General features: G+C 39.0%; 1 protein-coding gene across 3 annotated transcripts in view; it reads right to left on the bottom strand.

Annotated features, from left to right (window-relative positions):
- Positions 1–19,191, bottom strand: part of arhgap36 (Rho GTPase activating protein 36) — a 30,222-nt gene that overhangs the window by 10,289 nt on the left and 742 nt on the right. For 2 of the 3 annotated variants that reach the window (XM_035411820.1, XM_035411819.1), the window contains exon 2: positions 818–974. In XM_035411820.1, the coding sequence (XP_035267711.1) occupies positions 818–974 (157 nt within the window). Of the gene's footprint in view, positions 1–817; positions 975–8,228; positions 8,464–19,191 lie in introns of those variants that run through there. The other variant, XM_035411821.1, reaches the window with a different exon arrangement.

Here is a 19,191-nt window from a genome sequence, read left to right as displayed (position 1 = left end):
AAAACAAAAAGGGTTGCAAAAATCAGAAGACCAAACATAAATGTTTGACAGAGGAACGGAAGCAAAGAAGTCAAGAAGGACAATAACAGTTTCTGACAATATTCTTGTAAAATAGCTCTTAAATAAATAGATAATGGGTCTAGACTGGAAAGAGGTTGGGTGAGGACAGTGGTTTTCCCTAAAGAGCAAAAACTAACCCCAGAATAACGTCAATGGACACAGAGACAATGAGCCAGAAGAGGTGACCAATCAGACCATGACAGAGCACCAGGGTGATATCCAGGGGGAGGTATCTGTAAATATTCCCACACAGTAAAATGACCTGTGTCACAAGCCCCTGGCTGTTCTCAGACCAGTTAAAGCTGCTCTACAGTGGCCCAGTGCTTCTGTGCTTGCTGTGACAGCCCTACTGAAGTCCCACCTGCGGCTCACAGCATTATATAACACCGTTGGCTTCTTGTTCACATTCCCAGGCAATGTGATTCACACATACGGAGACAATCAGACAAAACCTGTTCAAAAGCGGACAAAAATGGAATGTGGGTGTGAAATATGGTGAGGAAAAATTATGCCAAGAAGAAAAGAAAATGGAGGATGTGTATGTGGGGAAATTAGAATATGTGCTTTTGCTTTGTTTCATTTGCCATGTTTCCCTAAGATACTGCTTTGGTTGTAAAAGAGGCTTTGCGGAATTAAGCCAAAAGATGAACCAATATGTGTAATTATGCATGTTTTCTACAACAACACTGACCCCTCCCCCTTTGTTTTTAAAAAACAAAGCAAAATCAACATGGTCAACACGCAGTCAACATGGTACCTCGTGGAATGCTGATGTTGAGGTTGAGGTCACGCTCCTCCAGGTGGTAGAAGGCCACCTCCTGCAGACGGGCACGCTCCAGCTCAGACAGGCTCTGGATGGGCACTGGCTGCAGCCTCACGCTCTGCCCCAGCATGGTGGCCCAGGTGTGCTCACCCTAAGAGACCCACGGGGAGGAGAACCGAGGAGGTCCGTCAGAGAGGGGTACAGTGAAACAACAATGCACAGAAAATGTGTTGACTGAAGGGTCTTACCTTTCCACAGGTTTTACCTGTCACATAACAAAACCTCTTTTTTCTCAGTTACTTGGGTAAGCATATGGTTCCATAGGAGGAGGAAATTCATCTTTTGCCAACTTAAAGACTTCATGCATTAATATCTGTATGTGATAAGACATGCTGTCCAGTGTGAATTATACTTTAACTAATGTCCATTTCTACTATGTCTAAGTTTGAAAATTATTTTGTGGTCCATAAAATTTGTGTTAAATGTTAGATATGGCTGCTGGACCCCCCTTTTCCTCTTTCCCAAACTGATTCTCCCATGAGTTTGGCATCATCAGATAATTTAAATTAGGTTTAAACATAACCACTATTTGCATAAATTGTTAATACCATCTGAAGAACGAATTTCTGATTTTATTTTCTGTTTGGTATATCAGTTGGAATAATTATGAGCTTCCCAACCAAATTAATGTATCAAAATGGAAGAAATGTTTACATGTGCAACACTCACGCATGCTAGATGCTGCCAAAAGCTATTATTGGGTGTACTATTTTTTAACAAATCCCTTGTGTAAGCATGAACAGTCACTTGGCATAAACTTTGGGTGGAGAAATTCCATGCAAATGCTACTTTCTCATGTAGTCAGGCAGTGGAACTCCACCTATTTCTATTCACAAATCACAAGTCCAATACTTCATATGTTAATCTATCAAGCTTTTAGTTGAAATCAAATAATAATCACTAGAATCCACACACCTACAGAGGAGGACTTCACCCATCCCTGGCATCCAGAGGGCTGAAAACTAGTTGGAGGAAATACACTCTTGTTTTGCTTTTTATAGAAAGGTCAAACACACGGCACTGTGCAACTGCAGGGGTCTGAGTGAATTCCTTTAGGGTCTGGGTCACTTGCAATGTGATTAGAGTCAGAGTAAAATAAGCACTGAAAAGCAGAAGCATTCTCAAGCACTCCCAGGCTGATTTTATTTAGAACAGGAGATTTATGTAAATTTCAGTTTTAGCTATGTTCAACATGGAGTGGACATAGGGAAGATCTCAAGCATTATTTTCTAGAAGAGGTCTACTTAGCACTTAATTTGAATTGCTATTGCAAATGCTCAGCTGAATAAATATTATGTAAAAACATTAAGTTCTGTTTTACAACTAATGATCATAAAGGGAATTCCACCGTTAAATTAACTTTTACTTGTAGAAGAGTAGCTGTCCTCCTGATTAAAATGAGCTCTCAGCCAGCTACTCTACCTGTAGTGAGTGCAGTGATATAGCCCCAAATTATTGCGCATGCTCCAGGTTCCCTGCATTTTACTAAAGACTGCAATGGGCAGGTACTTTCTGTCCATGGGCAGGCGCCAGACAACGCCAGTTAGAGGTTGCCACTCCTACTGAATACAGACAGAGGGGGTTAGCATTACTACTTTGTCTGAAGAGAAGGGAACATTACTCGCTAAGCTAAAGAAAGAAATCTAGGTTTATGTGTTCTGTTTTTACTGCTTAAGTCCTAATAGAAAGAGAATGCCACTTCAGTGGGGCAAATTGCATGAGTTTAATGTTACTACGATTTGAATAACTGTGATTTATATAGTTGACCCAGTTATTTCAGACACGGTGACGACGTGTACAATATTTGGTTATCATAATAAACCCAGCAAGAACCTTATATAGAATACTGGCGGTGAGAGAGAATGGGGGAGAGCAGATGAAGGAATTAAGACAGGCAAGGAGAAAGTACGGTTGATATTTCCTCATATGGGAGCTAATGTGGATATTATCCACATCTACGGATGTCAATAAATCAAACAAAGTGAAGTTTGCTAGCTAGTCAGCAATATAATTAAAAATAGTAACGTTACACATTTTAGTAATTTTTTTGTCGTGTTGATGTGTCTAGTGTTGGGTTTGGTGGACATTTTCTGGTGCTCCGTGCTGCTGCAACCATTTCCATACCAGCCTCCACAGCCTCCTTAACAGAAAACAGACTGCATTTTCTGCTCAGTCTGGTGGTCCTCCTTTTATGGACCCCAGAGGAATGTATGACGGGGGCAGTAAAGATTCAGAGGCTGGGAGCAGCATCCAGGGTCTTTGTACTGGAAACATGATGAAAGTGGCTGCGGCTTGAGGTGACCCATGGGTGAGTCTGGGGAATGCTCCCAGGCCAGCAATAAATAAATGCAGCAACACATTGGGGTCAATGAAGCTATACCGGTAAGCACAAGGTCAGATCTTTAACATTATCAAACAAATGTGGTCAAGCCTTTATGTGCATCTCATGGCCCAGTCTGCAACACAGTAGCCTGTTGCGTATATCTGGAAAGGTTCTATGGCTGTTGCTTGAGCCAGCCATGTTTACTACATTCATACCAACTAAGTCACCATCAATTTCCCTCTCTAAATTACTTTGCCTCTCTCACTGAATGACTTGGAGGTTTCAGCTGTACCACAGATTGCACTGCTTCAGGCCAGTTTGTGAACTGTGGCAGTTTTCCACCACTTTCTGTTGTGCTGGTGCAATAAAACAAAAAAAGAACCACTTAACCTTTACCACCACATTTGTAGGTAGGAAGTAAATAAACCACAGACCACTGCATCAAATTAGCCTCAGGTCTGAGCATCACTAATGGTCTGTGGCAGACTACCAATGTGATTAAGACCATAGGCACACATTCTCTGCCTAGAATTGGTCAGCTCTTATAAAAATCGAGATTTTACAGAGGGACTGTCACCAGTGAACCTTTGAGTCCTACGATCATTTTGCCGGAGGGCAATAAGATGTCCTGTCATAAACACCCCTTAATTCATTCATATGTGGTCAAGTTCATGTAAACATCATCTAACCTCAGAAACAATCATCAAAAATAGCAGAAAATATTCTTGTATTTGAAATATTATTAATATCAAATTATATCATTATTGCACTATTAATTATATCATTGTACCAGTGGAAATGGAAGAGAAAACAATTGTCAGGAAGGCTTTTTTGTTAGCAGCACTTGGGTGACTCACATGCTTTGACTGCCACTTCCCTCTGCTTCCCTCAGAGAGCTAAACTGAATCTCAGGAAGTGACAGTATTGTGAAACAGACAAAGAACTGACGACAGCCAGGAAGAAAGACTAATTCATCAAAAAACAAAAAGTTTTCTTGGAACCACAAGCACATCTGTTGTACATTTAACCTAAGGACTGGTTGTTTTATTTCTGTTCCTGTGCCTGTTTGTATTTGTGTTGTGTTTGTGTGTGCATGTGCGTGTGTGTGTGTGTGTATGTGTGTGCCTGTGTGTGTGTACATGTGTTGTTTGTGTTTGTGTGTGTGAGTGTGTGCATACGCGTGTGAAAGTGTGTGCATGTGCACATCTTTGTTCTTGAAAGCAAAACTTGATACAGAACACATTGACTTTGATACCGAACACCAAAGATTGCACTGATTCATACAGGTAACTCTATATGTTTTTTTGTACTCAGCTTAAGTTAAGAAGGGCTTCATTTCAAACTAATGGACATATGAAATAGTATGTTACGTTCATCTCATTGGCAGGAATGCTGAGAGATAGAAGTAAGATGAAGTGTAGTAGTACCAACAACAAAACCCACGAAAGTATAACATGGATTGGATTCCTCCAAGTTTAAACCCATTTTAGGGGAGCAAAAGTAATTGGACAATTGGCTGTTCAGATTTTTCTTGGCCAACTGTTTGTCTTTGCATCATTAGTTCATGTAAACGAAAGTTAGGCAAAGGTCTAGAGTTGATTCAAGGTGTGGAATTTGCATTTGGATTCTGTTGCTGTTGTCTCTTACCACGGGGACCTAGTAAGTGTCAATGCCATTAAAGAAGGTCAAAACATTGGGTGTGTAAAAGTCAAAAGTAAAAGTTTTGTTACATTATTTAGAAGCAAGAGCACACTGGTGAGCTCAGCAATTGCAAATGGCCTGGTAGACCAAGGAAGACCACTGTAGTGTATGACAAAATAATATTTTCAACTGTTGAACAGATGAGGAACACTCTCCAAGGTGAAGGCATAGATGTTTCAAAAGCCACTATAAAGAAAAGACTACACCAACATAACTCCTGAGGGTTTACCACAAGATTCATACCACTGGTAACCTTCAAGAGCGGAATAGCCAGGTTAGAGTTTTCTAACAAGTACATTGAAAAACTATAGAGTTTTTAGCCTTATGGACAGATGAGATTAGTAATAACCAGTACCAAAGTGTACCAAAGAGAAAAGTGTGAAGAAAGAAAGGAACAGCACGTGATCCAAAGTCCCCCTCATCTGTTAAACATGGTGGAGGTGGTGTTATGGCTTGGGAATGTTTGGCTGCCACTGGAACTGGCTCACTTGTCTTCATTGATGATGTAAGCAGATCAATGACCACAAACATACTACTACAGCAACCAATGAGTTTTTATCTGCCAAAAAGTAGACTGTTCTTGATAGGACAAGTCAATCAGACAACCTGAATCCGAACATGCGTTTCACTTGTTTAAGACCAGACTGAAGACAAAACACCCCAGAAACAAACAGGAACTGAAGATTGGTTTACCAAGGAATTACCAGGGAAGATACCCACTGCATTGTGATATGTATGAGTTGCAGACTTCAGACAGTCATTGAATGCAAAGGATTTACACTCTAGTACTAAATATAATGACTTTATCTCAAATTGTTAATTGGTCCAATTTGCAAAATGGAAAAAAAGGTTTGTAATTCCTACTCCAATCACCCGATATAGATGTAAATACACTCAAAGAAGGCAGTCTACACTTTAATGTCATATTCATTGTTTTATTTCAGATCCAATGTGCTGGAGTACAAAGCTAAAAAAAGACTAAAAATTGAGCCACTGTCCCAATACTTTTGGATTTGACTGTATATCAGACCATATTTATTGTATTAACTGGAATAGGATGACTCACTGCTTTCTAAAGAAGCAAGTTTATTCAAGGAGCATGCGTAAGCCACAAACGTTGTCCTACAGTGATAACAACAGTGACAGGCTCTATGCTTTTGATAGGTTCATTTAAAGATCAGGCACCCATAAAAGGCACTACAATTCATGCACCAGTGGGTGGCTGACAGGGAGTGATTGATTCTTGTTGTTGTGGGACAAACATTAAAAAGGGTGGAAGTGGGGTGGGATAGGGGAGAGGTCAGACACTAAGCAAGGAATAATGGAAGCTGGAGCTGATCACTGTCCTAAACCTGTGTTTAATGATGACCAAGCTGAAAATGTACTAGCAAAGGTTGCTGCATTGCCACTTTTTGTTCTTCTCATTAAATAATTTCAATTCTAAATAGATGTAGTCACACAACATTATTTTGACGGCAAAAAAAGAGATCTAAACAAATCCTTATCTTGCCAGCCGCCAATGAGTCATCTTAAAAAACCTTGGGTACCAATACCATTTGTCAGACTAGACTTATAGCCCCAGAATAAAAAATAAAAAAATAAAAAAAACTTTTAGTCCATCTTAGTACATCTCAGATCTGTGAAATCTGTAACCTGAAGAAATTAAGTGTACCTAATCCAAATCAGATCATGGACTACTAAATTAATAATAGGCCAGAATTGTATTAATGTTTGTAAACAACACATCAAGGAACTACTATCTTCACTGCATCATGGTAATTGGCAAACCAGCATGCTGGACTACTATCAGTTAAACTTACTTACTGCTTCCTTCAGAGCAAAATCTTCAGTGTAAAATCAACTCTGGTAGCTTTAACTCAGATTTGATTTAACAATACTAGTTTATTTAACAAAAGTAATTTTGTTGTGTTCCTGCAACTGGCAAACTAATCAACAAGCAAGTATCTCTGCGTTCCTTTCCTAGTTCAGTGCTGACAAAATGTCTATTTTTTGCTATGAAATTCACTCTTGATTCAGAAAGTTAACATTACTTGTCTGATGAGGAATTTAACATTTATAAATATTTGGATATTTACAAATTGAATAACACATCTCCCAGTAAAATGATTCTTCTCTGTATTAAAATGTTTGGGAGGACCTTTTGCAGCAGAGACAAATTCAAACTCATCCCTAGATAGAAATATTTTCCTCTGCGCCAGACTATATATGCTCATCCAAATTGGATGTGATTGAGTATGCCTTCAAACCATCCAAACATATGGAAGACTTTCTAGTTTTCTAAACAAAGAGATTGGTATAGCCTATGGGACCAATAAACTGCACCAACATCTTGTTTTAAATCTCCAAAACCTCACATCCACAAATCCATGCAAAAACCACCTACTGTTGCTAAATTTGGAGACATACTGTACTATTGACGTACATAGTTCAACTATCAATACATTAAGATGTTAAACCTTAGCAGAGCCATGTCAATTTAAGGTCTGCTTAACTAAAAAGATGACAGAACTACATAGTAAGAGAAAGTGAATGGATTACTTGTCACTGCTTAGTGTATACTGCAGCACTAACAAAAAGATATATTAAGATTCAGGATATCAAAGTGGTTCTTAAAATCTGACAGTTTTCACAGTCACAATCTAATACAGCCTTGATCAACAGGAAACAAGGTGATCCCACCAAGAATAATTATGGCTGACGTGAACCATCTTACTTAATGTAATTTAGAAACTGCATCAGGACATTATGGAAGGCAATCAAGGCATGCAGGAGTGCACCAAATTGAGGGAAAAGTCCACTTTGTGCAGAGCTATTTCTGGAAAGGAGGAAATTGAGTTTCAAAGGCATGAGAGCTATGCATGGATAATACAGCCTTTTCATGAGCTAAGTGCTTTTTCTAAGATGAAAACAAACACAGCAATGGCAGATTCCAATGACTTTAACTTTAAATGGTTATACACTTTGTTCTACGTCGCTCTGGATAAGAGCGTCTGCCAAATGCCTGTAATGTAAATGTGTTCAACTGTACCTAAATTATTCCTGCTAGAGGCAAAAACATATCTATTTATTGCTTAACTATTAACTATTATTCTCCTTCATGAAGGAAAAAGACAACTAGTACTTCATCCAATGAAGTGTGCTGACCACTGACACAAATTGAAACTCAACTCAAGCTCTTCATTTGACAGGTATCCTTGATGTGCATTGAGACCCACCATGGCAAACCTTGGATAGAGTCCCATGCACCGCTTACAGATCACAACACTGTAACCAAAGACTCTCACAAAGCAATTACTATACCTGGTATGAGGAGGACTTTCTCAGGGTGGAGGGTGAAACCACAGAAAATGTAGCGAGTTCCAAGGATTGCCCTGGGAGCTGGTGAGGGAAGAAGGTATTGTAGAAGAATGAATGGAATATAAAGAAGAAGAAGGGAATGAGGGGTCGCGCACTGCACAAAGGAAGGAGGCCGGGAGGGGTCTGCTCTCTCCATCTGCTACCTCTCCAAGTGAAGCAGCACACGCTGGTCCCACTGCCAAGAGCAGTCTTGAAGTAAACAGAGTAGGGTACAGGAGGAGGAGGGGGAGGGGCCACTCCAGCCTCTGACTGTTATCCACGCAGCAAGAGACCTCTTCCCAGCAATAACAGAGACAGCGAGCACCTCCTATTGCACATCAACACACGCGCGCACACACACACACACACACACACACACACACACCCCGTCAAAGACACAGACACACAAACACCAGTCTTCCAAGCTTTATGTTCAATTTGCTCTGGCAATCATTTAGTTGCTGGATTTGTCTTTTTTGTATGTTAGCTTGCAAAGGGAAATATATTTCATATTCTTTTATGATTTAAAAAAAAATAGACACCCGTTTCATCCCTGAAAGGGTTAGATTTGTAGATGGAGCTCACTTCAAAGAAGGCGATGGAATTTCTGACAAATCCTTCAGGAACAAAAGTGAAGAAGCAAAGCATAAATTAATGCATTTATCTATTCAAAATCGCCTGCTGGAAAATTCCAGCTCAGGCTTCCTGACCAGATGTTCTGACATAGGTGGAAATATGCTGTCACTGCTAGAGCCCGAAAACTTCTGACAATCACTGAAAATGTTTTGGTTTTACCTATACTGACCTTTGGAATGTGCAAGATTGATCTCCAACATTTGAAATGGAGCAACAGGACATCCACATATCTCACATGTCCAAATGACATCAATGAACCCTTGCCCTGGCAACAGGGAGCATGAACTACTTTCCTTTCGCAGAGGGAAAAAAAAGAGAGAGAGCACTGTCATCCTGTCCAGCACGCGTGCCTATTTGTTTGCCACTGGTTCATTCACCTAATATTCTCATCACGGCTCATAGCTCCTGTTGGCAGTCAGATTGCAGGGATTAGAAGGCCCTCCTGCCTGATACTCCTTGGCCCAAAGGTAAAGTGTGTGCATTAAAAAAACATGCAAATTGGCATGCAGTAAAGGGACTTCGCCTAAAAATCTGACAAACAACAACAGCAGGCAAAGCGTCTCTGCTGCATGGCTGAGTCGCAGATGAGATTTTCGTATGTCGACTGGGACCTGCCGCAACTCTCCGGGGTCTCTTCCATCTCGTCAGAACTGAAATGCACTCCAGATGCGCACAAGGGCTGCAGTTCCACGTCAGGGACCGCGTCACGCGGCCTCCGTTCTGCTGGTGCCGTTCCACCTTTGCGGTTTGCTCTTGATGCAGAGCCTCGCTCAGGTATCACAAACCACCCTGTCCTGAACTGTCTCTGAAGTCACATGAGGGGAAAGTGAGAGGAGGTGGCTTTCATTATATCTGTCTATGTTGCTATTTTGGAGGAAGGACCATGACGCCAGTCACAAGTGCTTTCGGACATGACCCGCAGATGAAAAACAGCAGTGAAACACATTTGATCAAAAACCAACGATCTACAAGAGAAAGCCACAAAGAAAAACATTTTAGCATGCTTTAGGGAACATTAGTGTCAATTTTAACTTTGCTGTATCTGCATGCATAAAAAATGACTTTCATAAACTGTATGACATCTAAGTGTACCTTACATGGACTTCTACTGCTGAAATCAGAGGTGGAGGACCGATTCTTTGGAACATATAACTGATAAGGTCTCCCGAAAGAAATAGTGGCATACAAAACCTTGGCCTCCCTGCTCTACAGACTGAAACATTTTCCAGTTAATCTCTCATATCCTGCCCCAAGTTCAACACAAACTCGACGACTGTATATTTTCATACCCCTCACCATGCAGCCAAGTCCCAGTCATCCTGTTTTCCCCCAAAGACTGGGGACATGGTGGGTACAGGAAAATCAGATGACCCGGACACAGGGGATATAGGATGAACATAGCACCTCTGCTGTCTAGCTGAATGGACACAATATTACCTGAAGTTGCTTTGAAATAGGCATAATTAAGATTTGAGTTATGTGAAAGACAAGTTATCTAGCACCAAGAAACAGGGATATAACTTCAAGAGCCATGTTTTCTTGTGAAGTTTTGTTATCTATCACTGACACCAAAATATCTCCTCACATGATTACACACACACACACGTACACGTTTGCACACAGGAACACAAGCACACACATGCACATACATTTTTGCTAGTTATTTTGCTAGTTTGTATGCTTTAGTTGGTCCCTGAAAGGTATACCTGGCTTTATGTTGAGCCTCCCACATTCCTATTCACCACTTTAAAAAACAAACAAAAACTGCACAAAGAAGTTGAGCAGGCAGTAATAGGAAATGCACAGCTCTGTTTCTGAGGAGTCTGGGGCCTGATGCAGAGTTTCAGTAATGCAACTGAGGCGCTTTTATTTATTTTCCCTGTATTTCCTGCAAAACCTCTACCCCAAGAATCCCATAATTAATCATGAAAAGGAAAGGGGGCTGTATTTGATTAGTGTGAATAACCCTGGACAGATGTAGTGAGACAGAATGTGCACAACCGTGACAGCAGTTTTAATGAAGACCAGGGTGAGATTGTTGCCTTTGGTGCCCTCTACAGAAAATACTATGTCTTTACAAGAGCAATAATGGCACATCCTGGCTAAAGAGTAAACCCTGGGAGAGATGTACAATATCTAATGCTATACTAAGTAATCCTCAGTTTTGAAACCAATGTTTCTCTATAGACTGCTTCCAATTGGCCTTTGTTTCTGGGATGGAAAAAATCACACCCACTTTCCACTCACAAGGGAAATTCAGGAAATTTCTACAGAAGACTCTGTACGGACTTGCAGGGGTGAAAGGACAACAGCTAATCAGTGAATTGCTCAACCTCTCCCGTATTTGTCAGCATGACTTCAGAAACAAAACACTGTTGAACTCACATTCTAAATGTATCACGATGCCTTCCTCCAGTGATTTGAGTCACTGTGTCTGTTTCCTCTGCAATGTACTGCAGTCGACATGCTTTAACTGCAGTCAAAGAGACAGTAAATGCAACAGGAGTATGCACCTTCCATGCATTTCTTCATTACTATAAGCTTTTTTAGTAGATCTCTAATCTATATAACTATGTTCATGTGTGTGAGGACCAAAATTCAGCATAACAGGTAAATCATTAATCATAATCAAGTTTTGACCTTCTCCAATACTGCATAACAGCAGTCAAAATAACAGCAAGCAATAAACATGGTTTGTGGAGTGGATTGCAGGCAAATTCAAGATGAGAGGACATGGAAAAATTGCAGTGCCTGTGAGGGAGATGCTTTGTCTACATTGCTCCAGAGAGACACAAAAACCCACACAAATCACATCCAAGAGTTTCTGTGTGAGGGAGAGAAAAAAATCTTAAAATAAACAGTTGTCCATAAGCCATTAATTCATTTTCTGATTGTGTTCAATAACACCAATTAGGCCATAATCTTTACATCAACACATCCTGATGTCAGTCTCCTGCAGTGCAGTGTGACTTCCTTGCACAAGCAGCATGTCTTCCTTGCATTGCCTTCCTGTGGGGAAATTAGTTAAAATGAGCCTGAATTATAAACTAATTACAGTGGGGGGAAAACGGGGGTGGACACAGAACCCAGAGACTTTGAGCTCCAAGAAACTGGATCAACATACCATGGGTAAAAACAGCACTGAGTGCCAACACGCATATCTTTTCTGGATCTATTATCTTTCAGCATGGCTAACCATTGGCTCACCATGCACATAATGTTTTGGCTGTTTGCCTCCCTCTACCTGCGGGCTCAGGAGGTCTCTTATGTCCTCTTATGTACTCTAAAAATTAAGCCAAACTACGTCAATTCAGGTTTTCTCAGTAGTGGGCTGGTTATCGATTAGCGTAGAAATGAAAAAATGAATTCGAAAATGAATGAATTCTATGAATGAATCAGTTTAAGAAATCATCAATGATTAGATAGTTCCCCCCAAGTTCCTCCTTCAAAATCCTGTCTGCTAGATTATTGATGTATTGATGTACTTAATGTTTTAAATTAAAATTCCATTAAGGACAATGCATAACAAACTAACCATGACGATGCAGTATTCAGGATATCAGCACTTGCTGAAAAACTGGAGAAAATCTGGAAGGTTCTCCACAGTAAACTATTCACAGAGGAAGTAACCCATTACTACAAGAGAAAAACACACGAGAACGTAAAACTGTGTCAGCATTCCCAATCCCTAAAATTGACAATGTTTAACCAATTCTTGGTTCCCTATTGTCTCCGGCTAAGCGATACCTGTTCAGGTAAACAACACAATCGAGGTAAGAGGCTTGACACATAGCACATGAAATTTAAAAAAAAAAACGTATTTCTCATTATCCGGCTCTTGCAACAACTTCCAAAGGCCAAACACAGGAAATGCCATTTACAACAGACCTCCACTGAGAATGCCACAGTTTTCTAAACAGGACATTCTCCACCCACCGACAGTGCCCTCTCTGTTCCGCCTGACTGCAGATCTCCTTTCTCTTGACAATTCATAAATGCAGAGTGTGTTGCAGTAAACTAGACAGTGCTGTACACCTGGGCTACAGGAAAAGAACAACTGTAAGTATGTGGGCATATTGCAAGAGTGAAGATCAGAGAACACTTCACACACTTCATTTATTACTCTAGATACATCATGCCAGCAAGCATCAATCATTTGAACTGCTGCTAATATTGTCATTGCCTGAAATAGATGTGTCAAATATCAGTCTCGACAGTAGCAACTGCATTCCACAAAAAAATTTTCATTTTATTATTGTCATTATTTGTACTGGTTTTTCCAGTGTATTGGGTCGCCTCAATGGATCCATTCAATATGCCATGTACTGTGCTATCTGTTTCATTATGGGATCTTTTTGAATAATTTGTTTGTATGGAAACAATAAAACACTATAATTTCAGAGTATCTTATTCTAGATTTAAAAGGAATTAAGTATTGTACGTAGATGAGAGAACATAGAGTATCTCACATGTTTTTCTGTTGCGTGATTATTCTGACCAGTCCATCATCAAAAACGCACAAATTCACAAGCACAAGCGATGTCTGTTGCAATGGTGAAAATAAGTGTTATTCAGAATTCTTATGTGCATGTGTGGGCGCAGGCCAGTGGATAAATGCTTGATGACCAATATAAATGATATACAAATAGGAGTGATCATGTATGCAAACAGCTATTTACTGTAATTATTTACAAGTAGTCATTGAGTGTAGAACAAACTATGAAAATACTCATCACAACAGGGCAAAAGACAAATAACTATGACTATTGCTGCACAGGGAAAGCAGAGAATGCATTCAGACTGATGTGTCAAAGCCTCTCTCATTATGCTTTTACCAATTTTTAACACTGTGTTTATCACCTCACGAAAAAGATTTATGGTGATCTGATTACATAGCACCTAAGTTGTTTCGAAAATAAGAAGCTTGGGCCTGTTGACACATTTAAGGTATTGTGAAAGGTCTGGAATATTGCGAAAAAACCATGAATAAACCAAGTTTGGCCTCCATCTCCATTGTATTGCAGTCCAGAACACCTACGACTGGTTCACTTGTGCAAGTCAACATGGATTGTACCTCTCAGTGTATCTGTGATATATGGTCCACCCCCTGCAAACATGCTGGAACAGACTGCACCATCATCCAGTGCTTAAAGCAGCATCATGTAACAGCGGTTTACTGTGGGTTTTCAAATAGGGTACAGAGGCACACACCATCTGCCTAGCACAGCAAGACCTACAATTAGAAGACTAAGCTAAAGGGCTCAAGTGCAAGGTCCCCAGCTTAAGGAACTAATCACACAACCAATCTTGATTCAGGATTCAATCTGCAGCCTTCTGGCCATCGTGACTGGACTATGAGGCATGAGGTCCTTTTTGCAGACTAGTATACAGCAAAGCTCAACATCAACATCTAAAGTTTCTCTGCTATCTTGAGGTTATTATTTTTTATTCAGTTTTATTTTTTATTCTATTAATTAATTAATTAATTAGTTATTATTATTATTATTATTATTATTATTATTATTATTATTATTATTATAGACCAAATTAATTCTCTCTCGGCCAATGTAATTGTCCTCCACAATGTCAATGCTGAGCAATTTAGGGTGTAGGAACAAATTGGAGACAACAAATAATTCTTGATTAATTCTTATTCACACTAAGACACAATTTTTGATGTGGTCATGGCAGTTTTTTAAGTGTTAGAGAGTGTATGCTCCAAAAATAGCCAAATATCGGTTTTGGCTATTTGCATGTTGATAATATTAGCAGAACTGAGTTCAATTCCATTTCAATTAAGTTAAATTAGGAGTGAAAAATCAATTGAGAGACAATTAGTAAATTAAACAATATTTGGCATTTCAGATTGGATCCTGATTTGACTGAATTGAAATGGAACTCAAGCCCACCCTGGTCCTTGACCATGACCAGAATACAGTATGATTATGGACTGATGTCATATTTCATATTATATACTAAAACAATAGAACCTATTACAGTCTAACTCCCTCCATTACAGTATGCCTTTTAGCAGCACATTCAGACAAGCTATGAAGATTTGATTCATTCATATCTTACTACAGTATAATACAACATCTGTTTAATGTCTGACTCTGAGTTTTAGACTTTCTGGGAGGCACAGCACAACAATAGCCCCCCCACATCAATCCTCATGGCCAAAACATCCCTATTCAAATTGGTCCCAATTTGAAATGCCTAATTGTAGTTTTGAACCCATCCCAAAGTTACAGCATCCAAAATCAATTTGGAAAAGTGCAAGCAAGGAAATAACAAGGAAGCAGGTCACCCAAACCCTGTGCAGCCATTAAACCAGTTTTCACTCTGAAGTTCTAGAGCTGAGCTGGGCAGCCGTTGTGCTGGAGGACTGCACTTTTTAAGCAGCTGACACAAGCAGTCTGCAGGTGACTGACGACTCGAGGAGATGATGATGCATGACAAGGTCTGAAATACCCACCTTGCCGTCCTGACAACCTCACTACCTGTGCTGCACTATAATTAATAATGCATCACCCAACAATTAGCACTGGCATGGCCAGGATGAGTCAGCTCCAGACAATGTGGTGCATCACTGCATCAAGGGATAATGCCTGAACTAGATACATCCCCCAAAATACAGACCCAGAAGCTGCATGAAACATTTACGTTCAGACTTCATTCTGACTTCCACATGACATTGCTCCAACTAAAACAAAAATTTGAGGTGAGGTTTTGAATTGAAAACCAAATCAATAAATAGTTGAATTAATTTAGATAATTGAAACAGGGCAAAGAAAACATCGCTTTCATAATAATATGTTTTGTTCTGTTCAACAAGAATCAATGTTGTCAGCTTACACTATTCCTTGGATACGAGTTCATTAAAATATTGGCCCTCACATCATAAATAATGGAGCAGGTCAGTGCATTTTGATTCCTTGTCAAGTCATATAATCATCAAACGCTCCATTATCCTGTCATATGCAGTTTCTGATGGACAGTAGCAGTTGGACTTTGGCTACAGCGCCACTTGTTATACCAGCACTATGATATCCTATGCCATCACTTTCACTTTAGTTTTTTCTGGAAAACACACCAATCACAAATACCAGTTGTCCGTTTGGGACTCTAGCTAATGGTAATCCAACAATGGATAGAAAGAACTTCAGATGTAGTAAAACATTTTTACACTGTCTATGTGTTGAGTTCATAATGGAGTTTCTACAATCACCCATAAATTACCCTGTCTTTATTTATGAGCCAAAAAATAGCAGTAAGATGATCCCATAATTAAGATTGGGGCACGTCTGACCATAGTCAGCTTTATTCACATTACAGTATCCTGTCTTTCAAAGAAACAAGAGAAAAATGAGAACATAATAACATGTTTTGCTTTGAAATTGTCCAGTTGAAAAATCACTGTTACAGGGACATTCTGCTTAACATGCAACACCATTCTGCACTATAATCAACGGTGATAAGTGTATAGCATGTGAATATTTTGCAGGAGAAACCTGAAACGTGGCAATCTACGGCAGGAAGTGTGAAAGGTAACGGAACTGGCACCCCTTCCTTTTGTGCCCTCATTCATCCATCTTGTGATAACAGCTCTGAAAGGACCCATTTCGCTGGCCTGTTATATTTCTTTCTGTGGGATTTGAGAGGAAATGGGAAGCTGGTGCTCAGCTTTGAAGCTGTCCATTTGTAGGCTGCACACAGGTCTTGCATAACATTTGGACTGTTCCCTTAATGCCCTGTTTGTTAACATTTAGACACACCCAGGGTTCATTATTTGTTTGTGTTGAAGCTCTTTTGCTTGTTCAAATTGAAAGAAAGCAGTTTTGTTTCATAGAGGTATGTGACCTACACTAGTACAATATCTTTGTAATCAATTATTGATTTCACCAGTTTCTAAATAATGTAAGAGGTTATATCATTATTCAATGGTGTAACTGCACAAACAGCCCTTGAATTACGATTTTCCACAAACAATAGACTTCATATTTATTATTTATGGTATTTCAATAAGATTTTAAAGCGGATCCATAGCTGGATTTTCATCATCCATAGCTTAGTTTTATTTTGTAATGGGGTTTTGAAGAGTCTTTCTGATGGGCTAAGCTAATCTGCAAAAAGACACTGCAGAGAGCTCATCATTGGGCCAATAAAATTAATGAATAGCATTTGTTTTTAAAATGAATTATGCCTTTAACGCAAGCAAATAAATGCCTCTTGATGAAGTCCATGAGTCATGGAAGAGCTATCCCAATGTAGCCAAAATAACTTCTGGGCATTTGTAGCAAATGTGTATTTTAAGTCAACTGAAATCGCCATTAATTTTGCAAGGACAGACAGATCCCTGGTGCTTGAGTTTTCACCATAATAAAAAATGGTTTTGCATTTTTTCCATTTAAAAATGAGCATTTATTTATTGCACCTTGCCATCCAATCTCCATGGTTTTGTTTGCAGTTACAGATTTGCGCAAACACATTTTAGTCATATATAGTCGGGGAATGTTGCTATTTCCTCCATCTGGGATTAAATACACTTGGTCTGTCCTTGTGAGGATCCAGCCTGGATCAGGCATCACTGAGATGAGGGAGGGGGATATTCCTTTCCTTTGGCAGATACTCTGCCACATCACTGACTCACTGGGGTTTTCATTAGTGTTTGCTTTCAACTTAACTTTCTTAACCTTCATCTTATGTCACCAAAATAATGGCATCTTACAGTGCTGAAATTGATGCTTGTAAATATAGCTTTATGTGATCTGGTTGCAGCTTAAATTTTTTTCAATTATTTTTAAATTTGTTATTACCTTTGTAAAAATCATACAATATAAATACTTTATTCCATTGCGATTTAAAAAAAAAAACTTTTTTCTCTGCCACTTTGCTTTTCTTTTCTTTTCTTCCTGCATAATGCTCAGTCATGTACCATTCCATCATTTCCTCCTGTCCCATAATGCAATTGGTTAGTCATCCAGTTTTAATCAGATGTGGCTTTGTCTGTTGTTACTGTAGCATTCAATCACTCTGCAGTCCTGACTGACTCATTCATCATTTACTCCCATCTGTAGTGATATCTAGCTAACTGCCATCTTTCCAACAATATAATTATACTGAAATAATAATAGAAATATAATTACAAAAGATTTCTTGCAGTCACTCTGTTAACTGTGCTTTCAAGAGCACTCTATGACAATTCATTTGATAAAATTGCTAAATTAAAATAAATGCAGTTGACCGATTGGCTATAAGCACAGGAGAAACCCAGGAGAAGCAACTAATACATGCATCATTTAATGGCAGCCTAGCTAAAAACAACTCAAAGGACTGAGCTTAACAGTTCCATTCAAATCTGCATTGTTAGTATATGAGAACTCTACTTTACTGTCTATACAAGAGGCAACATTTAGGAAGTGATATTCTGACAGATCTGGACATTAGCTGCATCACATAAAATCTGGGCCTAATTCATGAATCTCTGTACGTGACTTAGATATTTTTTTATGCTAATTCTCTGAATGCATCTCATGAATCCAGCATTGCAGTAGATAGAAATAAAACGAAATTCTGGCACCTGACTGTAATAAGATTCATGCAGTTGGTGAATGAAATGTTACTAAAGCTGACAGCCATATAAATCAGTGTAAAACCCTTCCCCGCTTCTCCATAACATATGGCATTAATTACATCATGCTTAATCCAAGACATTGGGCAATGGTCCCAAAACTAGAGGATTGCATGAAGTATTATCATTTATAAGCCAAAACACACCCTCTTTAGACCATTCTACCATCCCATGTCCTTTGACTAATAGATCTTGGGCAGGCATGTGCTCCCCAAAACATTACTTTTGAAAATATTTAAATAAAAGTTAGTTATTAGAAAATATTTTAGTGGATTGTAGTTTTATCATTGTTATGTGAATTGAATTTCATACTACTTCATTGTAAGAACAAACAAGGGGCAGCTGTCTTGCACTGTACTTGTCTAGCACTACTAGAATTATATAATAATTGAGGAATGCATATGATCTATCATTCTGCATCCACCATAGAGTTTAAATAACTTTTAAGGTTTACAAAGATAATGCAATGTAGAAAAATATAGATACTTATACTTTATAATATGCAATACAGCAGTATTATTGTGTTTAAATTGTACAATTGCACTCTTTTCTGTTAGAATACAGATATAAGACTAGAACCAAAACCCAAACCAGATTATCAGGGAGAAAACATATAATTCAAACAACAAAGTTATTTACTGGACTTGAAATAATTACACA

Source organism: Anguilla anguilla, chromosome 3 (genome assembly GCF_013347855.1).
Source record: "Anguilla anguilla isolate fAngAng1 chromosome 3, fAngAng1.pri, whole genome shotgun sequence".
Classification (NCBI taxonomy): domain Eukaryota; kingdom Metazoa; phylum Chordata; class Actinopteri; order Anguilliformes; family Anguillidae; genus Anguilla; species Anguilla anguilla.
Note: the sequence above shows the minus strand (reverse complement) of the source record. Positions and strands in the feature narration are given on the sequence as shown.